Source organism: Scophthalmus maximus, chromosome 5, assembly GCF_022379125.1.
Source record: "Scophthalmus maximus strain ysfricsl-2021 chromosome 5, ASM2237912v1, whole genome shotgun sequence".
In the NCBI taxonomy this organism is placed as follows: Eukaryota; Metazoa; Chordata; class Actinopteri; order Pleuronectiformes; family Scophthalmidae; genus Scophthalmus; species Scophthalmus maximus.
In genome coordinates, this window is record NC_061519.1 from 9,167,101 (window position 1) to 9,193,390 (window position 26,290).

Consider the following 26,290-nt stretch of genomic DNA (forward strand, 5'->3'; position numbering starts at 1 on the left):
TGTTACGTAGGAACAGATTACACTTGCGCCTAATGTTTGTGAAAAAGAAGACCCCAGTTGGTTAAGCAAGACAGATTAAACTGCGTTTTCACAAAGTGCATTGGTGCTCAGTTGCACTATGCGATATACACAGTGTGTGTCTGTCAGCTTGAATGGATACCCAAGGACAACACATCAGAGGTTGCTGGCCTCTTGCCCTACGAGGGGTGTATCCATCCATCTATCAATTATCTACACTGCTAATCCTTTGAGCCAATCCCTGGTGAAAAAAGAAACTCAACCCTACTGCTAACTAGAAACAAAAGAATGTTACTGTATCTGACCATTTAGACAAAACATTTGTGTTTTTTGTTCAAATGATCCAGAGCACGATGGGACATAAGTTTAGAAAAAGCTACATTCTGACAGCCTAGGACTTAACACCTGTACGTCCAATACATCTTCACTATGAATAATACAAATCACTACCTGTTTACCTGTGTTCAAGAGTTTCCCAGCATGCGGTGACCCTCAACCCCACAAGAACAAATGACCTCCTGACCCCCAAACACAGTCACAACACTGAAAACACAGGCCCTGGACGGAAGAGTGATCTGTATTGGCATCCAAAATATTCTTCACGGATGAATGAGCTAAAAGCACATTGTTGTAAAATGACTCCTGTGTTGGATGCAGAAATACTTGGAGTTGACTCCTACCTCACATGACTGGATGCAATGGATGTGTTGAGGGTCAGGGTACCACTTCATCATCCCTGTGCAGACTATGCTCTGGAAAACAAAGCACATAAGAACAATGGTTGAGCAATGCAGTCATTGGAAATGGATAACCACTGTGTTTGCCATGGAAAACAATATCAAAGTAGGAAAAGATGAGGCAAACCATAGATTAGGGTTATAATGGATGGATGGACAATTATGCCAAACTCTTTGAAAACTACATCACTGAGTTTCAGATTTAAGATTTCAATGTCACACCACAAATTCATCATTTTTTAATGGACCTTATTGGTAAGAGTATTTTTTTTTCTCCAAATTGTCTGTTTTATTGTCAAAAAAGGTCTCAATGTTTTAGATAACAAAACGTCCAGAACAGCAACTAATTGACCTTGTGGTCAGATTGTATTACCTACTCCATGTTTACTTCATTATCAGTGACATGAGTGGATGCGGCTCAAATCTAATGCCACTACACTTGGAGGCATGAATGCCCCCCATAAATAAAGGACAAGGCTTGGAAAATCTGAAAATGTAGCCAGCCAAACTGGCTAACCTGTTGAAATCTAGATTGAATTAGATTTGTTAATGTTGTCACATCTTTCCTGGTCTTTTTGTTTAATTGTCTTTCATGTCCAAACGTATTGCTTAAATTAAAGAAAGAGGTGCGATGCATACCCTTGTAGGCGATGCATACCCTTGTAGGCTACTGTATATACAGTTTATACAGTACATTTGTCCCGCCAAAGTTTCATATGGATAGGAATGTTTTAACACAATATAAAAGGTCTCTATTGTTATGTAACGTTTCGCACCATTGCTCCACGGTGGAAGCAATGGTGCCCCCCACCCTGGAGATACCCTTTCAAGTTATATATCCACCAAGTTTGGTGAAATTCTGTCTGTGCCTTTTTGAGTTTTACCAGACGCCCTCACACAGAGCTTCATTCTTATACATACAACCAGTCATTTGTAACCTGCAATCAGTTGGATGAAATTTTATTTGAAAGCAGTTTGCTCACCTTCTTTGCCAGAAATACACTAGAATTTGGCCTGCCTTACAATGAACTGTTATGTAAAACTTATTGCACTTACTTTGTACAGATACCCTGTTGCTTAAGGACACATTCAGAGTAAATTCAAGCTTTTTGCTGTTTATTGTGCATGAAAACCTTGCGATGGAAGAAAAATATTAGTTTTATGCAACTTAAGTGGATTAAAAACAAGGTGGCTAGCCGATAACGGATTGACTAACAAATATGGACAGAGAAAGTGGATCCTCCCCTGTGATTTCCTGTGCAGCCTGACCCATCGAGGGAGACCTGATTCTGAAGCGTTTGAGATAAGACAATACCTCAATATGGCGCAAGTAACCAGACCTGCATCCAACTATTTGACCTTGGCAAGGGTGGCGTAATTGGCTGGCGGGCTAACTGACCACCCAAAAGAAAGGTGAAACTGGAGCAGCGTGGGCGACAGCATTAACGTAGAACTGATTCCTGAGATATGATGTTGGGTAACACGAACCGCCTTTAAAGCAGCGCTTTTACTCACACTCAGAACCTGGCATTCCTACAAGTTTGTCCATGGTGACTTGTGTAAACTGTGTGTGAGAGATATCGATGTGTGTATTTTCTCGAAAGCTTGACGTCAACTGGGACCTTTACTATCTGCCTGCGATTTCCAGTAATGAAAAAAAACACTTCAGTAATAACAAACGCACTCACATACACAGATGGTCGATTTTGTTGTGTGATAGTGTGTATGATTATCTGCTGCAGCTGGACACTGATGCCGTTTCTGAACATTAGAGCATGTATACCATTTCAAGTCATGACATAAATTAAAAGTATGAACCTGAATATGAGCAGAATAGTTCAACTTTAAACATGTTCTCAATTGGATATTAATTTGCACATAACGTCAACGCCACCTTGCGCAGGAACCGATGCGTCAGATCCAGCTTTACACTTCCTGTTTGCACCCCCACAGTCCCATTGAACTATAAGTTCAGGTCCTGGAAACCCCTGGTCTAAACTAACCAAGCACTTCCAATTATTCACAATCAAGCAAAGAGCCTTTGTCCAGGGATTTACTTTGGCACCAAGGGTCATAAAGTCATAAGATTGAAGAAATAAAAATTTTTTGTATGTTAACTGTTCCACAAATGAGTTGTTTTTGTCTTAAACTGAGTATGAAATGTGCTTATTAGTGAAGGTGAGTCAGTCTAAAGCAGTAGCTCAGTTTACTCCGTGTTGTTGTTCAGGCCGCCAGATGTTTGGATCCATTATTCAATCCGATGGGTGTTTTTGTGTAAAAACAACAACAAAAAACCCCTCACCACTGGTTGTCTACGGATCAACTTTCACTACGCCTTGAACTGGTCGCATGGCAGCAAGCGAGTAAAAACATTTGCTGCTTCGTGAAACCTGCCAAGAATTTCCAAATAGTAGCAGAACCACAATGCCTTTCTCAGTTGTGGTTATTGAAACCAATCGAACCATCTAATTTTTCACCACACCGTGCTTCATCATGCAGCATGAAATAATTTAGAAACAGGTGCTATCAGTTCTGCAAGCTGGTAAGTACATCACCCCTTCTCTAAACTCGGGATTTTATTGTACTGGCTCAAATGGACATTAATTTTGAGTATGTAACTGTCTTTTTCAACACTGACAGTTCAAATGCATTTAGAGTTTGCACTTGAGCCGCCTACAGTGGATAATGTGAATTTTATGTTTTAATTTTATAAGTGATGGTGCAGAACAGAGTAGAAATTAGATGGCAAACTCAAATAGAATCACTGGAGAAAAAAAAGACATAGACGTGATACGACCCCCCCTCTTCACCTCGACTCCAGTGGGAAGCATCCAGTGCCTAACAGAGTCCGCTGTCGTGCCATTGGGCAGAACCACTGGGTCACGCAGATCCATGTCCAGAGCCACAATACATGTTGGGTAGCAAACAGCACCTGCAATGAAAAAGTCCAGAAAGAAAACCAAATAACACTTACCTCTAACCCTGATTAGCATCTGTTGAATTTATTCATGTGCAAACATTGAGGGGAAAAAAAAAACCAGACCACATAACTTCAGGCTATACGGTCATCTGTGGTCTGCACTCTTGGCAACCATCACTGAGAGAGGACTAGGACTAAGAGAAGACGTGCGTGAGTGCGCAGTCTGTCGGCAGGTTCAAGTTATGGAATCTCTCTCTCTCTCTCTCTCTCTCTCTCTCTCTCTCTCTCTCTCTCTCTCTCTCTCTCTCTCTCTCTCTCTCTCTCTCTCTCTCTCTCTCTCTCTCTCTCTCTCTCTCTCTCTCTCTCTCTCTCTCTCTCTCTCTCTCTCTCTCTCTCTCTCTCTCTCTCTCTCTCTCGTCAGTATTTACTCTTCCATTTAAAGTTGTCAAGCTACAGCAGTATACCATGTTCACCCAATATTAAATGCATAAATGCTAAGTGCCTAAGCATTCACTGTAGTGCATGAAAAGTCGTGTAGCACTCAAGAAGAGCGGAATTGTTATTTTCTGTGTATTTGCTTTGGGTCAGTGCAGTAAGAGGCATAAAAGTGACATCAAAATGTCTCCCTGTGTTTATACAACGCAGCGCACTCTGAGTGGGAGATGTTGTATTTGTATCTGGTTTTGGATCGGCATCAAAATACACATGATGGACAGTCATGGGATGTGTGTACCGGAGGAAATAGCACAGTGGTGTACTTGGCTGGTTGCACTTGATTATCGCCATTAGTTTTAAATGTAGAGTCCTGCACTTGAATCTGGGACCCAGGTTTAAGTGTTTTTATATAGTGCAAGCTTGTCACTGGCTCAAATCTAAATCTAAATCACACCCCTAGCCCACATTTGATGGGCTAGGGGTGTGAGAGGGGGAGAAAAAAAAATTGTTGACAAAAACCTGATCTACCGCCACAATTGTTTTGTCTGTTCCGTCGAGTAGTGTGTAACAAGACAAGCCAGAGAGCAGGCGGACTTCTGTGTATGGCTTTATTTTGTTTGACAGTGGGAAGCAAATATAATAAGGGCAGTTTATTTGATGGATTAAACTCTCATCCCTGCAAGAAGCTCATGCTCACCAACATCCATCCCCTGGTCGCAGCTGTACTCCACAGAGTTGAGATTGGGAGGAGCAGAGCAGGATCCCTGGAGCCGGGAGCACATGGCGAACGCCGCTGTCCATTCACCGTCCTTGGTGCAGCGAATCTCGCTCTGGAAACAAAAACGGATTCTGAAATTCATGGGCATCGAGGGACTTTGTGCGGTTTACACTTTTGCTGCGCTGTCTCTCCACAACTCGAGGGGAAATGTTGAGGGGAAAATCATTTGTTCAGTCAGATTAGATGAAACCATGATTTGGCTACTATTGTTTTACACCGTTGTGCAGTTACGTGGAGAAATATAAATCTCTCCACACAGAGACATTGACAAAAAAATTGTCTTTGTGAAATGACGAATAGAATTGTGAAATTAATGAATAAATGAATTTCTTTTTAGTTTTTCTCTCATATGATTTTTAACACAAACTAAATTGGCTACAAAAGGCACGAGAAAATTTAAATTGTTGTTCTCCAGGGACTTTTTTTTATTTTTTATTGCAGAAGTGGTTTGCCAAAGTCTGCCAAAAACTTTGGAAACATGGTGCAAGTGCACATTTTTTAATACGTTTAACAATTGCGGCCATTAAAGAAGTTCCCTCACATTTGCATGCACTGGAATATCCGGAAAATGAGTCCTCTCGAAGTCAAGGGCAAAAACACAACAGCAGTGCAGCAACATGTACACGACAAGGTGTCAGTGGTGTGTGACTGCACATAAGGCAGCAGCTACTACATGCACACAATTCTTGTTGGAGAAGGGACGGTCATACATTTTCGGAAGCATCCGAGCACTGCAGGGTGCAGACGGTGTCGTAGTACAGGCTGTTGGTGCAGGTGTACATGCCCTGGAATACGTCAGGCAGGGCTGGGCAGGAGATCGGCTCACAGCCGGTTTCCTCCCAATGACCCCCTTCCAGGCACGCCAACTTGAAGTACTTCCTGGAGACATCAAAAGCAAACACGTACATCTTTTTTTGATCCTAATTCTTGGCAATACAATGTTTTTCAGAGTGTTAAGTGTATTTGAGGAGTTAGGGGCCAGTGCATGGTTTGTGTGTGTCCAGTTCTAATACTAGTGTCCTGATTTCCAGCCTAATGCTTTTTCAGTCCTTTATTTGTTTTACCCTAGAACCAGATGTACTGCTCTAGCTCACCTTCTCTATTGTGCCCATTCTACAGCAACAAAGAAGCCCAGTGTGATGTATGTGTGACAATATAAATTTACGTGGGTGCCAGTGTCAAAGGTAAAAAAGCAAAAAAGATGGTTTAAAGCTCCCTAATAGCTTTTGCTGTTCACTTTGACATGTTGGACTAATAAAGCACCAGTGGTTATTAGCATGTTTGCGCACGTTTGAGAAAGCATAAATCCGAAGTCAGGTGCCCAGCTGCAAACTAAATTTTTGCACAAATTTATTTTCCACCATTTTGGATGTGAATGTAATCTAATACAAAGCTATAAAATGTATATTATTCCTGGTCCCATATGGAAATAAAACTCAGCCTGTTCGACATTTGATACGTGCATTTTTATGACAATACAGCAATAGGGAAAACAATACAAAGATGACTCAACATATTTAGTAATACTTAAAAAATATATATGTGTGTATACAGATAGATCATGTCTCCATCTGAGGGAGGAAGAAATCAACACCAGTTGTGAAACCTTCCTCTCATTAACAACACCCGACCTGTGTTCAGTAACGAGCTGTTACCCAATGAATACAACTGGCAGAGTAATGACGAGGCCCAGTTAGCAGCGGTATATATTTTATTGGACCCTAACGTCGGCTTGTTCCGAAGCAGAATGTTGTTTTGCAGACGAAGAATGAAATGAAAGGTCTCTTTCGACTGTAGACATTGATATTTAAAACTCTGCACCTGGGGTCTGTGTCCATGTGATTCGCTGTTCTACTATTACATAAAATACCTGAATCGAAGGTCCTAACTTTATTAAGCGGTGCATAATGGGAATCTTGTAAAATAAAGGAAAAGTCGGAATTTCCGGCATTACTCGTGGAGGCATGTGGGATAATACTCTGTATTTACTTTGCTCTGCTGTCTACACAGACTTACTGGTGTTCCACAACACTCAATACATGGTTACAGTGCATTGTTCTTTCAGTCTTTATGTATCCTTGTAGTATAGAATAGAATATTAGGCCTTGGATAATCAATACCATTGATAAATGTAAATACGAGTGATGCTGCTCGTGAACTGCCTCACCAAACCCTGGGTGCAGCAGTTGGCAGCTTACCTTGGTGTCTTCTTTGTGAGGCTCCCCGTTACATAGAAGCCCGGGCTACATTTGTAGCGGCAGACAGAGCCGACGTCGTGCCCCGAGGCCAGACAGTCTGCTGTTAGCAGCTTGGCATCGGTTATGTTCGGGACCTCAGGACACTCAATCTTGCAGTAGGCCTCTGGGAAAGACCACAGTCCGTCTTCCAAACACACCAACCGATCACTGTCACCTGAGGAGGGAGGGAGGGAGAGGGGGAAGCGGGGGGAGGAGGAGCAGATCAATACAAGTAGAAGTCTGTCAGACCACATTTGCACTGCAGGAAGACACTGGATAAACAATGTTCTCTTTTCATCCCTCTTCCTACCTGACTGATTCAAACCTGCATAAACATCTGAATCACACTTCTCTTAGATCATAGAAATAGAAAGAGTCATTTACGTTGTTTCAGTTTTTACATCGGCAGCTAGTGGTCAACCGGACCCAGTGAGGCTACAGCAGCAATAGGAATAATATATTCTGCATTTCACAATTGAAAGACAAAGGATTATGTGCAAGACGTACAAGTAGGTCGACATCATGGATCCATTTCTGTCTGAACATTCTGGTTTTGTTGCATGGCTCTATCCCATAGAGTCATGAGGCGAAGGAGACAATGGCTTCAACGTTGCCCCGAGCTAATATTTTCTGTGTGCATGGCCCCACATGAAGCAAGCGTGTTGGTACTTTGTGGAGACTCATAACACCCCAAAACTTTCATGTTGGTTTTTTTTTAGAAGCTATTCAAACATTGTGTGTATCAAAATCTATGTCAGCTGTACTGGTGTGCCACTGAACGTGTTCTTGCAAAAACTACACCGAGTGATGCACGATGGCCCTCAAACATATTTCACTGAAACAAAAGCCACTAATAGAATTATTTCTGCACAATCAGTATTTAGATCATGGATACATGATTCGTACTGCTGACTCAACGAAGACGCTGGAGAGCTCACTGTGGCTTTCCGACCGCAAATGCAAGTGGGTGGACATCACGCTCGTTCCTTCTAATCACTTCAAGAAGTATCCACTGCATTGCGTAACTTGCATAACTAAAAGAGGGGTAATGCTCGTTTATTTGTGTGTGTGTGTGTGTGTGTGTGTGTGTGTGTGTGTGTGTGTGTGTGTGTGTGTGTGTGTGTGTGTGTGTGTGTGTGTGTGTGTGTGTGTGTGTGTGTGTGTGTGTGTGTGTGTGTGTGATTGTGTGTGATTGTGTGTGTGTGTGTGTCTGTGTGTTTGTGTGTTTCTATCACGCTTCAACTTGAATTTCAACTTCCGGGTAAACGTCACACACATTTTTAAGCTGCATAGAGAAGCATGATGAAGAGTAAGCCTCATAGAGAGGAGACACGGTTGAGATTTTGTTAACTGCATTTGCACAGTGATTATATTACAGTCCTGTCAGTTAGTTCCCCTTGTCTTAGCTGCTTTTTCAAACTAACACTGTTTTTAATAATAGCGGAATGCACCCTGTGAAAAACAAGCATACAGCAACATCAGCTGTAATTGTTAAAAAATCAAGGTTTAATGTCCAATACATTTTATGGACTGTCGCTAGTAGATGCAACTTGCTGTGGTTGCTCTGTTCACTAAATGTGGCCGTAACTGTCAGAGAGTGGGTCTGATACAATGACAAAACTGACTTCTTTCTAAGAACCTTCCACCACACATCCCGGTGTTGCAGTCCTGTGGCGTGAAACTTTGGGCCATCTAGCTTTAGGTATTTTGTTTTCTTGTTGACCCATGTTGGAGTAGCTATTAGGTACTGTGATTGTAGGCTCGTGATACGTGCTGCCAGAGCCCTGGAGAGTGTGTTACAAGAGTTAAGTGTAATGTTAAAAGGGGTGATGTTTATGTTGCCTGTAAGCAGCGAAGCTATTTCACTAAACAGCTCTGGCAAAGAAATAAGGCACCGAAATCTGTGTTGTGATTCGGTCCGGTAGGCACCGGCCTTGTACCCAACCCCAGTCCCCTCCTAAAGATTCTAGTGCCCTCCGTCGTCTAATTGCGACTTCATGACGTTTCATAAAATTGTGAAGCGGCGGCCCGTCGCCACACAATGTACATGGTGGAAAACCCTGACAAGTTGCTACTTACCTTACTTTTCCAAAAGAGACTGAATGAATTGTGTCTTTCCATCTACTTTCTTGTTAGATACATGTACACTCAAAGTGTATACAGAATAAGAAACTATTTTACAGATATTAATTTGAAAGGTTAACCTGAAGTGCATCCAGGCGTGGCCGAATGTCGGTCAGACAGTTGTTTGTGTGTGTATTAACAAAGCACAGACAGTGCCATCCCTCACCTTGGAGTATGGCTGGTGATCCACAGGTGAAGGAACACTGTTTGCCAAAGGCGGTTCCCCAGGGGCAGCTGAATATGGCGTGATAGACATGAGACTGGTCAGGCAGGCCACAGTCTACGGGCTGACAGCTCACGACACGATCCCATGACCCGTGAAAACACTCCAGCTCTGTCTTTCTCTGAGGAGGGAAGGGGAGCGAGAGAAAGAGAGAGACAGACAAAGACAAAAGATAAAGCAACAGAGTTCTGAACCTTTACCCATAACATTCCTAAAATTCTCTCTTTAACTTCGTTGCAATGCAACAAAGTGAAACACACACAGACATAGAATCGGTTTGGTTTCCTCATCATTCACAGGAAATGTTACTCAGTCATCCCATGTTTCGGAGGTAAAAGAGGAAGCAACCACAAATGTTGAGTGAAGAAAAGAAAAGAAAATATGTGACAAATAGTCACAGTGCTACTAGACAAAACAGACGATTGTATCGATGATATCAAAATGAAGGACAACTTATTTCAGTAGTGTTACTCATTATCCAGTTTACCTGATGGGGTGGGGCTCCCCTGCCATTGAGGACACTGATACTGAAACCACGGTGACACTGAACCACGCAGCGGGAGGCCTCCCCTCCTCCTGTACACCTGCAGAGACACACATATAGATAGTTCTTTTGTTTGCTGTGTCAGCTCTCTGACTGTTTAGTGTTTCGTTCCGACGGGCCTACCTGACAGAGGCGTGCTCCAGCTGAGGAGGGCCGCAGCTGTCCATCTGACATGGCTGCCGCAAACAGCTATTGCAGGGATGGTGGTGGTGGGGAGGAGAGGGAGAAGGAGGGGGAGAAGGAGAGAATTGAGAGGGTGAGACAGAGAAAGCAGCCTAAACTGATCAACTCTTTCTGTCTCAGCTAGTTATATTAAGATTGGATTAAAAAATACCTGCTATGGAAACAGTTCAACAAAAAGTAAGTCAGAGACTATACGAATGTATATCGGCCGAGTACTCTTTTTAATTTTTTGCATGGAGCAAATTTACCATTCGTCTGTGTGTAATTGTTCTACATAGCTCTATTTAATTTTATAGCATTTTGTATTATTCTTATTCTATTGAACTCTGTTCTAATCCTGTACTCATTCTGTCTATCGGCTGCTGTAATACCTGAATTCCACCCATTGGGTTCAATAAAGAATTATCTTATCTTATCTCACATGTGAAGGCATGTGTGTGTGTTAAGTAGGTAGCTGTGGGAGAGCCCACCCTCTGATGCGCACCCGGTCAGGGCGAAGGTGCTGAAGTGACAGGAGGTCCTCAGAGCCACACCTCCCACTGCCACCGAGGGCGAGGAGAAGAGGAGGATGACGGAGGACGTGAGGAAGAAGGGTCGAGAGAGGTCGTGCGTCACGTTTACCACCAACGGGTTCCGATGGCATGAAAGGTCGTGTGTCCCTGGGGTAGATGGTTTCAAACATTCATTCAGCTTCTAAACCCGACTGTTTGTTATGGACTTGTCCTTATTATTATTGACATTATTTCATTATGCTTGATAATTGATCAAATACATACGAATCGATAAAGGTAAAAATAAAGTACCCAGTGAGTGGTTCTTGCCAGTAGTATCTGACAGCAGGATGGTGGCTGTCCTCTGGCACTGCTCCACAGACAGTGACCCGTCTGAGCCCAAGTACACCATGACAGAGGCTGCCACTCCAGGATGGAGAAATCCCACCTGGATCAATAGTTTCAAAGAAAGACAGTAAAATAAGGAAAACAGGACTTAAAAGAAGAGATTTTGACTTTGTCCTAGAAAGAAACCTACTACTGTGAAAACAGTTGATTAATTTGTGGTCATTGTGAGTTCAAATCTGTTTTTGTTTCCATTAGCTACAGGTTACAAATTAGCTTCCTGGTTCAGCTTGATTATGCACACTGGTACGTCATTTGGACGTTGGCTAATGGTTCCTGTCGCTTGTCTTTTACGCTGTGTTAGTAAATCCTTCCTGCTGCTCTCCGTCACCTGCATCTGAGGCTCCTTGTGGGAGGTGGTGACACCGTGTGATTGCCAGGTGTGGGTCTGTAGAAGTGCCCACTGAGCGGCTCTGACCATAGAACGAACAGAATATGTCCTAACCAATACACAGGCTTGTGCAGAAGTACGGTAACCGTGTTGAGACTGGAGCCCAAAGTGACTGCTCTGTTTCCAAGTCGAGGCTGGCCTCTTGTCTCTCTTACAGAACTACAACTTTTAACAGCCACCTGCCAAACCTACAGACTGCGAATGTTTCATAATCAAAATATCAATTTTGGGTAAAGTATCACTTTGAATATATTTTTTAAAGCCTTTGAAAGAATGCGAAGGTTCTTCCAAATGAAAATGTCGAGCTGTTGAATGAGACTGACGCCCTTTTTCGAGAGCTGGCAGAGATGGGTATGGGAAAGGTTTGAGAAACGCCTTTCAGATCGAGCAAGACAAGCTATTCAAGCGAGGGAGGCCTTTCAGAGACTGAAAGAACACTTCATGGAAAAACTAGGTGTATCAGGAGAGCTGGCAGATATGGGTGTTATAATTACAGCTTTTCAGTCAGTGAAAGAGTCTTTAGGGTGAAGGCGGCCCTCCAGAGAGGCAGCGGAGAAGTGTCTGATAAAGAGGGTGTTCAAAAAAAAAAGTAGGGGATGGAAAGATGAGTCATCCAACAAAGGAGTGGAAATGATGAGAGAGAAAGAAAACAAAATGAATGAGTATGTGCACGGAAGGAAAGAGGCAAGCTCCTGACGGCAACGGGCTCCATAATCTGGAGGATGACAGACATGACTACGAGGCTATCAGTCAAATCAACGGCCAGCCCATGCTTAGTCTGGCCCTGCAGCGGCGACTGTGGGAACCGTGGCTGTGGAAAGATGAAATAATACAAAACGACTAAATATGAGAACCAGACACGGGTCGGGAATGGGACGCCAGATCCAGATACGTAGCAGTACACAAACCAGGACATCGATGTGAAGCGCTGTTGACGAGAATGTGTTGGAGCTGCAAAGATAAGCAGTGGAACTCTGCATATGAATTCCCTTTACTCTAACTGCAGCTGATTGTAATACTCAAACCAATCCAAATGTCACTCAAACACTGCTTTTAATCTTAAAATAGTTCAATATATGTGATGTTCAAAAATCATCTTTAAATGGTGTTTTTTATTGCCTTATGTTTTCTGGAGCCATAATCAATTATAATTACCAATGATGTATTCATGATAAGTATAGAGATCCTTTCATGATAACAAACTTTTTTGTTATTTTTTTCTTCAGATGCCAGCATTTTAATAACCTATTAAATTATGAATCATGAGTTAATTATATAACATGCGCCTATTAATAATCTTGCAATGATCATTATTTAAGTATTTCAATGATTTATACCCTTGCAGTCTAGAATTTAAAATAAGCACAATGTTAGTCATGATTCTGTAATCATCTACAGATCATTAGAACTCATAATAATGTTGACCTGGAAAATGAGTAATTATAGTAAGCAATGCATTGTAAGAATAATGTAATTGCCAGTGTGTGTGTGTGTGTGTGTGTGTATGTTTTAGCCAGCAGTCTATACGAGTTGTCCTACAACACAACCCCATTAAAATAGTATTTGAAAGTGCTAGAAGCCGTTGAAGAGAAGCCACACACACACACACACACACACACACACACACACACACACACACACACACACACACACACACACACACACACACACACACACACACACACACACACACACACACACACACACACACACACACACACACACACACACACACACACACACACACACACGTACGTACGTACGTACGTACGTACCTTCAGCCAAAATGAATGTTCCAGGTCATTATTTGTGTCGGACTGGGCTGTGCAGGGGAACCAGGCGTCGGAGGGCAGTTTGTCACTCATCTCCAGGTGCTGGTACCTGCAGAGCTTCACACAGAAACAAATGGATACTTAATGTTGATTGAGTAATCATTAATCACTTTATTAGATATAGCCATGGGTAGACTATACTATAACATTAACATTCAATTCAGCACGTGTGTGTGTGTGTGTGTGTGTGTGTGTGTGTGTGTGTGTGTGTGTGTGTGTGTGTGTGTGTGTGTGTGTGTGTGTGTGTGTGTGTGCACGGCTGACGATCGAACCGTACAGTGTGAGCACATGAATCGTGAACTTTGACTTCACATCGCAGACAATTTGCTCAGACAGTATTAGTTGGAATTCAACAACAGCATTTCTAAAATCCAATGTAAGCCCAGCTTCAGCCTCCGTGTGGACAACAGTTTCATCAACAAGCTCTGTCCACACTCCACAGAGGTTCAAAACATGGGATGCACCACAACTTAGTTAGAACTGAAGAAGCCTTCGTGGATTTACTGTGAACAAAAACGTAATGATCTAATATACTGTGTCACCACAGTGTGTAGTTTATTGTGCATCGATAAAAGGTTTACGGAATTTTGAACTAATTTCATGATGTCTATGAGACTATTAAGTGCCTTGAGAAGAGCCCAAATTCTCTGGTAGTGAATTATGGCTATTAACTGGCTCTGCTGACTTTATTCATGACACTTTGATTTGTTTTGTTTACTGCACTTTCTCTCAGACAGACACTGTAGCGTGAAAAATCCCAGGAGAGGTGCCAGTTTCTGCGATGCAGAAACCAGTGTGTTTGACACCAGCAGTCCTCCCATGATAGTGAATCATGTTCTTTGCTCAGCCGAGCAGAACTTAAAGTAAGTTACTTTATGCTGCATCATTTGTACGTGACCTACTGTGTGGAGGAGCAAGGTTAACGTGGGCATGTTTCTAAAATTGTGACATAATTTGGAACGTCAGCAACGACGGGCCTGAGAGGCCTCGTGTGATTGCAGAAATTTTATGGGAGTTGTCAGAGCTGGAAAAATTATTGATGTATTTTGTACTTAAGCTGTAAAAAGAAAAAGGGAAGCTATGCCATATTCAAAGTTGCTGTGCTGCCAAAATCTCCTCCAAAGTTATGTGCAAAGTCCTTCTCCTTCAGAGTTGTCTTCACCAGTCACTGCTCAGCAGTGTTTCTTTGTCGTCCGTCTTGCAAAACAGAAATGCTTTTACATTAATAAATGATGCTAAGGCTCATTACAGTCCTGCGCTTCGGTTCTTTCATGTAAGTCACTGTGACCTGAATAGTTGGAAGTTTTTGTATTTTAAATTGTTTTTGCCTCCTCCAATAGAAAGGCTGGTGACTCATGTAAAAGCTCAGTCACACAATGTCAGTACGAAGTCGGTCACCATTCATTTGAAGTCCAGTCTGCTGGAAATTTGACCTGCGGATTCTCAGACTCACCGGTGTGAACGACCGGTCGATGGCGATGCACTAGTATATATTTTAAGGGACTGTTGTTTGCGTAATAAAAGGCTGAGGCTGAAATAAGTATTGATTTCAAAGCATAGACTGTTGTCATTCAGCTTCCAGTCACAAGTGGCAGCTCCAGTGGGCTGAAATTATGAACACATTTGAATCCTGAATTTGCATGGGTTGTCTCGATTCAAACATCTTTTTCATTTTTACCTTATACAAACCTGGGAACTCTCCAGAACTGATGCACCTTATGTCTGTCATTTGACATTTATAGAAAAACAATTTTAGTCAAATGTCTGAAAGGATGCTTCACTCGAATAGCCAGTCAGAATCCTATGTATAGCGGTATGACGGTCCCAGAGCAAGAACTGCAATAGAACCATTCAGTCTGCTGATCTGCAGGTAAAACAGATGCACCTGGAACTGTTGTAGCTAGAGGTAGCTAGCCTAAAGTAAAGTGTATGATATGAATAAGAGAAGCATTTAATGATCCTGCTTTCAAGTTATGGATGTTGTCTTCTAGGAGGACTTCTAGGAGCTGGTTTGGAAAATTTACAGAGGTTTACTGTTTAGAAATGCACCAGCTACTAAGACTGTTGCCCCAGAGCTGAGGATTTTCATAATGGCCTCCACAAGGAGTTTATTATCATCTGGATCTTTATACTTTACACCTTTGTAGTACCTTGTTGAGCGATGGCTCCCCGGTGGCAGCACGGGCAGGACAGTGGTTGGAGTCCTGATGAGATGCAGTGGCAGTGGACGCCCATTGGTCCGTGTAGCCCAGAGGTGTGAAGTAACCACAGTCCTGAACACTGGAGCCCCGCTCAAACTCCTCACACACACCGTCGCCATCAAACACGTAACACTGACTCGGTTCACCTTGGGAGATAGAGACAAGAATGAGAGAGGAGGATTTATGAAAGAATATAAAGCCTGGTTTCTTAATCTGGCAGGGTACACACTCATCCCCCACGGTTAGACTCCCATCCAAATGTATTTGTCAGTAAACCAGACCAGAGCAGGTCCACTCTGTGTTTTCGTTGGCCACTTTGAATGTTAGCCACGTCAACTCAACCATATCTGACTCTCTGAGCTGTCAACACACTGTAAATAATAAAACGAAATGAACTCTGACTTCGATTAATTATTTAAGATCACAGCAATTTTGTAACGTTAGGGTATAAAGAGAGCCTCGTACAGTATGTGTTGGCCAGTTAGTGTGATCCTAAAAACACCGTGGATGTCTACTCTGCATGTCAGCAGGTGACAACCGCGGAATTTTGACCTACAAAGACCTTTAAAAGCAATGGTCAGAATTTATTTCGAGTCTGGTAGAAAACTTAACTACAGACAGGAGAATATTGGTTTAATTATTATGGTGTCGGCTGTGAAATTTAGAATTTAGTTTTTTTATCAAGTCAACTTTAATCTACTCTCTTCATTGAATACCTGTCCAGGAGAATTGAAATTGGGACCAGAATAAAAACTGAATAGCAACATTATTCACATAAGTCATGTTGTCAAAACTATACAGTTAACAATAGAGAAAGTCGTGAAATGTTGAGTATATGCTGTGTTTCTTACCTACATAACGGCATGCCCCACAGCTGAGCAGTTTTTAAAGTTGTTCATGGTATATGAGGAATTGTTCACCTCATGTAATTCTATCTTTTTGTGACGCTTTCAACAGCTCACAATGCTTCATCAGTGGACATAGGGACAACATAACAACATTGAATCCTCACAAATAAAAGCTGAAAATAGGTTATTGCTTTTTCTTTTATCAAAACAGTATTTCCAAGGTCAAGATGGCACTTTCTCGATCAAGTTTTCATGTACTTTTTGGTTTTATTTTATTTTATTTATAAGTTATCTTGTAATATAGTAAAAACAACACCACAGCGATTAAAGTAAAATTAAAGTAAAACAATTAATTTAATTTCCTCAAAGGTTTTAATTTTAAAGGGTACATTCAGAATGTAATTGATGTTGTTGTCATTCTATAACAGGAGGGGGAAATGCGCTATCGTACTTCCTGTAACACATTTGTACCTGAGCTATGAATGAATGTATGTGTGAACTAAAGTAAGAGTATATGACATAATGTGCAACAGTAGTGTATCACAAAAAGAGTGGAAAGCATAGGCTGAACAACAGCTTGTAAAACAGCGGCTATTCATGAAAAGGGCGGAAAACACTTCAGAAGTTTGGCTTAATTAAACTCTGGACAGCTGCAGAAGTTTGACAGACAGGGCTGTGTCAGAGAGAAAGCGCCGCACAATTTGCTTCAATTAGTTGACAGAAACATTTTTCCGATAAAAAAGCAAATTAGGCCTGGACACTTCAACGTCATATTGTCATCCTGAGTTCATTTGGCAGAACTAGACTCGCTGAACTCTCCAAACACCCCACCCCTGCTTTGACGACACCTGTGAAAATGATTATGCCTTTTTAATTCCAATTCATCTGTTTTTTTAAGCTTTACAAAAGACGACCGATTGATAATCTTTGACTTAAATATTGAGGCCATCTGTTTGTTATTCCATGCTGTAATCATATTGTGCAATTTGACCTTCATTTAATCAGGCAGTACAAAAATGAAATCAAAAATCGGTATAATCAATATATGAAACAAACGTCAAAGCATGATTTCTTAACAAGCATAACAAATGCAGCTTGTCCATGTCTTGTCCGTGACAAGATGACTGTAAAAATAGCTGGTTTTCTAACTGCAGAACAATAGTAGATGGTATAAGCCCAGAGAGAGCAAGAGTAAGGCAATTTGGCATAGAGGGAGTTGAGTGAGTCGAGCAAATGTGGCAAGAAAAGTAAAGTAGACACGAATAGTCTGTCTATGACTGAGAAGTACAACTGAATAATTGGTTTCAAGAGTTGCACTTTCTAAAAAAACATGTTTTTGCCAAATTGTTTCCCTTCCTAGTCATGATGTTTATCATTGTAAAAAAAAAGAGATGGAATAACTTCAGTCACGGCATGGCTAGCCCTGACAAATAAATTGGCGTCATGATGGAAATTTCAGCGCCGCAACAATCTCTCTCAACACAAACCCTTCAAACGCCATATTTGAATGACTATCATCCAGTCGCTGGTGGCCTGAAAGTGACCTAAAAAGGAAGCAAAAAAGCAAAGTAACATACCACTTAATATCAACTGACTTGTCATATCTTTTTTAACCATATTATGGAATTTTTATGAAATCACTTTGGATTTTGGTTCACATTGGATATTATAAAAAGTCATACTTGTTCAACTTAGCTTCTTGCAACTGAGGAGCTTTTTGGGCAAACATTCCTTTAAAGAAATACCACATACCACAGCAGCAGAGCTGATTCGTCGTGTCAATGTGGCTAATGCCTGCTCGCGCCTGGTCCAAGTCTTCCAATGAGAAACAGAGACACTTGGAGACGTGGATGGGCATTTCAGACGCAAGTATACGCGAGTCAACTGCTAATTATGACTATGTGAAATTGTGAAATCGCGCACGAGGTTTATGTTCTCAATGCTCTCCGTCTGGCCTTGCTCCACCACATTGCATTTTTGAATGTGTTTACCATGTTTTGGTCCATAAACACATGTTGACACAGGCAAAGTCTTCTGGCTTCTGCTTACACTGTTGTATTTTGGGTAAACTCCCTTCCATGTTGTGCTGTGAGGCTTCTGTTGTGGCCTGCTTGCATGCTTCAGACTGGGCAAGGGTGCAGACACAATGTATTGTTGTCCTGCGGTGGAATCACGATGGGCGCACTCTCTGTGGCGTCTTTGTTTGTCTTCTGCCATGTTATGCTGCATGATTTTGGTACTTTTTACTGCCTTTTTAAACCACCTGGCCTAGAATTAGATGAGCAACATTTGACCCTAGTCTCATGGGTGAAATGTGTATGTGGGATTCTTGTGATAAACGATTGCACTCTTTTTCATATTTTGAAAATTATTTAAAGTCCCCCTCCACTCAAAAAAGTGTTTTTCTTCTGTTTCTGTCCTCTAAAATGTCTGACAGATACTATAGGGACGTGTATCTGAGCAAATGTTGTCACTATAAAGGTGTTTTCACAGTCCTCTCCTGGAGTAGGAGATTTCTGTGCACTTCTCTGCATTTTGAAATTCAAACAAATCCTGAGCAAGCGAGATTACGTACGGCACAAATACAGAAAACAAATCGCTGTTGAATATGCAAATGTAGGCAAAGAAACCAGAAACTCCACGCAGAGGCAGCGCATCCACGAGAGCACGGCAGGTGTGTCAGCAGACAGCGTTAGCATTAGCTGTTCATGAGAGTTTGTTGTGGGCGGGGCCTGTGTTGTTTGCATATCATGAATATTCTCAGAATTGCTCAATGAGGGAGAGAGAGTGGATAACGATAATCCTACACTAACTTTAGTACTAAACTGGAGATGATGCACATTAAAATCTGTCACAGGTTCTGAAGAACGGAAGACTACGCTCACATTAGCTAGTGCTGCTCACTGTTATTGGCAGTAAAAAAGGGATTAATACAAGTTGCTTTCTTCACATTCACATATAATCTTTTTTTAAACTGTGGGGTCACTGTATAACAATTGTCAAAGGCAAAAGCTTTTACAGCTGGTTATGATCTCTCTCACTGTGGAGAGCTGGCCAGCTATTATTTACTTTAGATATCAATAAGATGAAAAATGGCAAAAAAATGTCTAGAATACAACTGTTTTGTGAGCTCAGTGTCAAATGTGAAACCACAACATGATGTTTGATTAAAAAAGATCAATCAACTTCACTTCCCAAGATTGTAATCGATTCCTTGAAATTTTATAAAAGCGAACGCTTATGAAGGAAACATGTCTGACATATGTTTTGAGACTCAACAGTGTACTTTACTGGCGCAATGGGGTTTTTTTTCCTTGTCTTTCTTTGCCAGCCTAACGTCAAAATGCTTCAGATTTTTCAACAAGACTTGTGATTTAGCAAACCAAAAGCTCACTTCTTACCGTTTGGCTCATCTGTTTTCTCTTATGCTGCTGTGATGTTACGTTAATGGTTTGTGGAATCAGTTCAAGCCAGAAGCTTTTATGTCTTGTAAATTAAATTGGATTTGTTTGATTGTTCTCTCAATGCTGCTGCATGCACAAATGAGAGAACTCTGGTTATTTAGTGACTTCTTTATATGGTTTTCATGTTTTACATGTAAGAGAGAGGGCAGCGTTGGTGGGTTTGATGTATGAAAATTAAAAAAAGGTTTTGCCGTTGTTTGACAAGAATCTCACAGCTTGACAAGCTCTTAGGTACATTCTTTTTTTTGCCCTGCAGTGAATGGAAGTCACTCACCATTACATTTGAAGTCCATCTCCTTGTGACATTTCTTGGAGCAGCCATCACCGTCCAGCAGATTACTGTCATCACACTCTTCTGTCCTACAGAAAGAGAACCATCACCTTTATGTCCGGTATAGTCTCCTTTATCAACGTTTGATTCGTCCCCATCATCATAAGTCATATCAATATATCCACTGACCCCTGTATGAGGCCATCCCCGCAGTAGGACTGCCCATGGGTGTAGAGGAGAGGTGGGGAGGGGTCGCTCAGAAGACCATCTGCTTCCACCTGGATTGAGTACTGGTACTTCACTCCCCGGCGTACAGAGCTGGAGAGGAGAGGAGTCCAGATTATAGTATGTTGCTAAAAGGAGCAGGAAACACGGCTTTTACTGCTTTGTAGTACTGATCGTATAATTTGAGCAAACTTGTTGATCAATACAAGTCAATCAACAGAAGAATGAATTATTGTGGTTGTTTCTACGCATGTGGTTAAGTGAGTGACGACCTCAGTCTCTTGAAAGCATCATTGCTTTTCTTTGTCCAATGTACTGGGGAGACATTTTATTAATTGCATGCCCCCCAACAAGTCAATAGGACAGTAATACTGGTGGATTCTACAAACAATGGCTCTTGGGAGCACAGCAACTAAAGTGGAACTTGTACTCACGGTGGCTTCTATCTGTAACCTTGCAGTATCCAGTGACCTCAAATCCCCACAGCAGGAAGTGTGTGCAACGATACTCTCGCTCCGGTGTCGGGACTATTGATCTGTTTTGGTGGGATGTGTCTATAAAAAGAGCCCCCTCCCTGTTTACTCAGCACAGAGCTTCTGCTTCTTGTATCCGCCGGGTGTAAAAGTTAACCAGAAGAATACACTCAGTATCCACAGATTTCCATTATTAATTATGGTTGGACAAGGAAATTAAGAGTTTGTAGAAACTCCCCCTCTTTCACTGTTTATCTATACACTATATTTTGATATTTTCTCCTCGGCCATCTGCCACGGTTCCTTTACTCTCTCCCTCTCGGCTCTCACAGGCTGTACTTTGCGCTTCCAATTCCTCGCTCCATCTCTAATTTCCTCTCCGTCTATAAACAAAAATAGCATTGTTTCCAGGAGAGCCGCGTAGACGCAATTGACTGTTCTTTTATCTTTATGATCAGTAAACAGTAAATAGTTAAGGATCAGTGCATGTTGAATACACTCCAATGAAAAGAAAGCTTTGGCAACAAGGCAACAGAAACAATATCTCAAGGCCAGGTAACAAGCTAGTTTGTACCAAATTTTGCGCAACCGCGTCTGAAGGGTGTTTATAGCTATTTCAAAATGCCAAAGTCTGAGGGGGGCTGCTGTCAAACAATGGAGCAAATGGAAATCTGAAAATCTACAAATGGGGTTAATGGCAAGCTTTGAGACAGTCCGTCTTAAAACACATTCATGATATCGCAGCGATGATAGCAATATTGAATGAAGTAAGAGATCTTATGAGAGACGAGCTCGAGAGAGCTGAAGGCTTCATAAAGTAAGCATGATTGTCTATGTCAGAAAGGTGGGGCTGGTTCGGGTGCGGTTTGACCACCCCAAACGCACTTCATTTGTACTGGACTAAACCCTTTAGACTAGAGAGGCCAGTATATACACCATCAGAATTGCTGCTCAGGCGGCTTTGGGCTTTCGTAACAGCCTAAACTAAAAAAGTGTCAATCTGACATTCACGCCCACCTCACACAGCGATTGGCCAGCTGCTCTGTGCAGAGGTGAAGAGGAGTCAGAGTTTTGAACTCCGCTCTCTAGATCCCCTTTGTTCATTCGTAACACACCTATTACTGCAACACCACAAGTGCCTTCCAGGAGAGACTTGTATAAAAATGTGCATCGCTTTTCCCCATTTTCTAATGATATTGCATATTAGCAATATTGCATATTGGCTGCTGTTTGGGTCAGCTTAAACACTGATTTCAGGTGGTTCATTCATTTGTTTGAAATTAAAAGGATGTGATTTTATTTCTTTAGATTAGAAAAAGATTAACTGATTAGCAGCTGTTTGGTGCTTATGACTAAGATCACATTGGATTGTAACTTTCATTGTGAGGATTCCTGATGAATTGAGCAGTCCCACTGGTAGTCTGCACACGTCTTTCCCTGTCTGTATTCTTCTTAGTCAGCCGATCCTGACCACGGTGCACGTTCAGCAGGAGGAAACGACCGAGGACCTGATCCAAGCAGTTACTGGTGTTTACGGCCTCTGCTGCTCACATTTGGTTCATATTCAAAAAGGAAAAAATCTTCTGCTTCTGCTCACTTTGCTTCACCTCCATTGTGCCGCCGTCTCCTTCTGTCCCCCTCACCTTTCCTCACCCCTCGCTTCTCCCTGCCTCGCGTATTTATTTTCCAGTTACATTTCTTCATGTCTTCAAACCCATAGTCCTCCCACACCTCTATTTTGTGCTTATCTACATCTTTCCCAATCCCCTTTGTCTCAACTCTCACTCCTCTTTTTTTATCTTCTCTTCCCTCCTTTGTATCCCACTCTCCCTTGCTCTCTCTCTTCCTCCTCTTCCAAATCCATTGCTCTCCAACACTCGCTTCTCCTCACATCAACCCCTCTCTGCCCTCCTCAGTCCCACATAACTAAATTCCCATCGGCTCTTACATCTTTTTGCACTTAGACACAGCTTGTGTAACATAGGAGACGTGTTCCCTGAAAAATAAACTGTTTTTTGAAGCTGTGTTCACCTCACATCTGCCCCGCTCTGTAAAACAGCGTCACCTTCTCAGAAATCCGGAGTGCCACAACATTTTAAAAATCAGCCCAAGTTGATCTGCAACCATGTGACACAGCAGTGGTATCCAGGCAGGTTACCAGTCCATCAGCTTTTGGGCAAAAGATGTATGAGAGGGGATGGGAATAGAGAGATCAAGGGTATTTTCAGGGAAGGCTGCTATTTGTTAACATAAAACCAAACTGGCTTGTGGCTTCTTTTTCTGACATTTGGAAACTTGTAATCATTTGGACACCCCACAACATGGGAGAGGATACAAACTGAGCTCCAAACTTCAGCATGCTTTTTGCTGAGCATAATATGCCTGTTGAAACAGATTTGGATCAGTAGCCACAGCTCGACATCCTCATGTTGAAAACATTTGTGTACGGAGCTTTTTCAAAAGGAACCAGCCCCAAATACTTGAGACAGATATCTGTTAATTAGCAGATCTGGAGATGATGCGCGCGCACATGCACGCACGCACGCACGCACACACGTTTTTTAAAAACCTAGATCTTATTTTCCTCTGACCTGCTGGTGTGTGTGTGTGTGTGTGTGTGTGTGTGTGTGTGTGTGTGTGTGTGTGTGTGTGTGTGTGTGTGTGTGTGTGTGTGTGTGTGTGTGTGTGTGTGTGTGTGTGTGTGTGTGTGTGTGTTGCATTAGTTGTTGGCAACTCATCCGTGATATAAATATGCATCTACACTTAAGAGTACAAACAGACTCTTCTGCCTTTCATGGAGTCCTGAGTACTTTAAAATACCTGTCAATTCCTGTTTGAAGTGGTCCTAGTCTTGCAAATCCTTGCCTGATTTATGAACAATGGATATAAGCATGACTTACTCCAATCTTAAATCAATGTACCTGAGTTGATGAGTGGTTTTATCTCTACAAAAAGCTGACAACACTGAGCATTTACCTGTCAGTGAATGTGTGCTGAGTCTGAGGTGATGGGGATTGGCTGTTGAAGGGCGGCTGCCGCTGAATCCAGTACAGCAGGGGCCGGCAGTTGGAGCACAGAGGGCTGCCGGGGCCTGAAGACAGCATGGCTGCATCGATCTCCATCTTCTCGTCAAAGGTGCAGAGTTTTATGGCGGCGATGGCGGCGTTGTGGGTGTTAATGCGCAAGGTGAGGGGCATATCACAGAAGACATGCTGCGGTCCAAGGTTAATGCTTTTCCCCATATCTGTTATCAGCTCTATGTTGGCTATGGCTGGGTTGTCTGGGAAATGAAATTAGAGACAGATTACATTAAAAAACCTATATGTACAATGTGTTTTCACTCAATTCCCCAAATCTTTTGCTTTTTTTTAAAAAATTCAGGACAAACATGTGCAACTTCCTGAAAACATTCTGATTGGCTAAAAAAAGAGTAAAGATTAAGGACTTTGTACTTTGCAACTGTAGGTTGTCTGTATGAGTCTTTCAATCCTTTCAATTCTAGATGATTCAGATTCTCTTCACAGAAATCCATAAGAACAATGAATGGTTGGTTCAGTTCTTTCATGTGGAATGAGAAAAAAAATATCAACACCACAGCTTCAATGTGTGTTTCATAGCTTACTGGATACATGTCAAGTCAAAGTTTATTATAGCCCGATATTATAAAATATCTCTCAAAAAGCTGTACATAAGAGAAATAACAATGTTGGCAATGTCTAAAGTGTGATAAAGTACATATAAGCCATTATGAACAACAACAAATAAAAAAACAGATTATTCATAAATAAACCCAAAGTGAGGAAAAACACACCAATATGAAATATATGTGGATCCCAGTTCTATGTGGTCTGACATTCCAGCTCTGGAATCAAAAATGCTAAATCTGGTGTGCAGCAACTGTGGTAACCGCTGTAACAGCACTGTTCAGACTGCACCTTAGTCTATGAATCATCAATACAGAAATACTTTTTTTTTTTTTTAAATGGAGCACATTAAGTTGTTTTGCCTATGGGTGTGTGTGTGTGTGTGTGTGTGTGTGTGTGTGTGTGTGTGTGTGTGTGTGTGTGTGTGTGTGTGTGTGTGTGTGTGTGTGTGTGTGTGTGTGTGTGTGTGTGTGTGTGTGTGTGTGTGTGTGTGTGTGTGTGTGTGTGTAATCAGCAATCAACCCTCCTGCAGCATAAGACTCCAGTGACTCGACACTGGATTATTCAGGTACCTACTGTACGCGGTAGTCTCATTTACGGCTCAAGTCTCATGTATAGTATATGTCAAGTATTTTTTTCTAGTGAAATGTTTGTTGTGTTCACGGCTAACCACGATCCAGACGCCTGCCTGCTCCTTCTCTTTATTTTTGAACATTAATCCCTGTAACCAACCTGCCCTACTGTCTCTGTCTGCATTCTTGGAGTCCAGCCTTTCACTAACCAGAACAAAAACGTAACACCTTCTTTTTGGGACTGCAAGAATCTGCTGGATAGGGTAACCCATCTTCTGCTGCCTTCAATCAATAACGATTCAGTAATTTAACTCTTACTGAATCTGTTTAATTTAATCACTTAATGAAATAAGATACTAGTTTAGTAATAGTCCATTTTAAGATGTTGTACGTTCTGTTACATACCCAAAAAAGAGGGATGGCAATCTTGTCATTTTCTGTTTTTGAAAATAGTGTTGTGTCATTGTGAGTATCAATATCAGTATGGAGGGAAACTCACTGGAAGAGATGTAGGTGACCCAGAGGGTGAGTGCATGCGGGACAACGGGGTGGAGAAATCGCAGCATGAGGGTGCAGCCCTCTGTGTCGGGGCAGGGTGATGTCACATTAGTGTCATAAAGGCTGAGCTCAGGACTCCAGGCCTGGAGACTGGGATCGCAGGGCTGCTCCACATCAGGTGGGCCTGGGGTTGGGGGACATCACACAGACAAACACATGCTCGTATTAATGTATCAATGACTACATTCATTCGATAAACCTAAAGCGACAGGGAGAACACAAATTCACTACAATCAATCATGAACACTCATGCCGTAATAATGACAACAAAGTGTGGTGAGGGTGGTGGTGTGGCCATAATAAACTTATATATGTGTGTATTTGCAAAATTGAGGTAGTTATTCATCCAATGGAGAATAATAAAAATGAGACAACCCTTATTTGGGGTGACATACATGGTTAGTAGTAAACCCAAGTGTCTCACCAAAAGATAATCGAGGCATCCAAGCTGTGGCAGCTGTGTAAAGTGCATCATATTTATTTGCAACAAACAGGATGGATAATATTTTGGGTCACCCATTATATGGATATGCTTCCACAATATTTAAACATGACTGCAAGTAGCAAAATTCAAAACTGTCTGTATTGATTAATAAAAATAATACACATGACAGAAAAAAAAATGTCAAAAATATTGTATATGTTTTGGACTTTTGCAACTAATAAATGTCTAGATGGATTTGATGGACACCATCCTGAGGACAGCCATGTTACTC

General features: G+C 41.8%; 1 protein-coding gene across 2 annotated transcripts in view; it reads right to left on the bottom strand.

Moving 5' to 3' along the window:
• Positions 1–26,290, bottom strand: part of pappa2 (pappalysin 2) — a 67,871-nt gene that overhangs the window by 14,180 nt on the left and 27,401 nt on the right. Inside the window, exons 10-25 of one of the 2 annotated variants that reach the window (XM_035635314.2) lie at positions 25,516–25,698; positions 23,777–24,080; positions 20,292–20,420; positions 20,106–20,191; positions 15,469–15,665; positions 13,262–13,375; positions 11,003–11,138; positions 10,684–10,858; positions 10,140–10,205; positions 9,960–10,056; positions 9,416–9,593; positions 7,087–7,300; positions 5,599–5,767; positions 4,808–4,940; positions 3,566–3,687; positions 699–770 (exon numbers count right to left, since the gene is read on the bottom strand). In XM_035635314.2, the coding sequence (XP_035491207.2) occupies positions 699–770; positions 3,566–3,687; positions 4,808–4,940; positions 5,599–5,767; positions 7,087–7,300; positions 9,416–9,593; positions 9,960–10,056; positions 10,140–10,205; positions 10,684–10,858; positions 11,003–11,138; positions 13,262–13,375; positions 15,469–15,665; positions 20,106–20,191; positions 20,292–20,420; positions 23,777–24,080; positions 25,516–25,698 (2,375 nt within the window). Of the gene's footprint in view, positions 1–698; positions 771–3,565; positions 3,688–4,807; positions 4,941–5,598; positions 5,768–7,086; positions 7,301–9,415; positions 9,594–9,959; positions 10,057–10,139; positions 10,206–10,669; positions 10,859–11,002; positions 11,139–13,261; positions 13,376–15,468; positions 15,666–20,105; positions 20,192–20,291; positions 20,421–23,776; positions 24,081–25,515; positions 25,699–26,290 lie in introns of those variants that run through there. The other variant, XM_035635315.2, reaches the window with a different exon arrangement.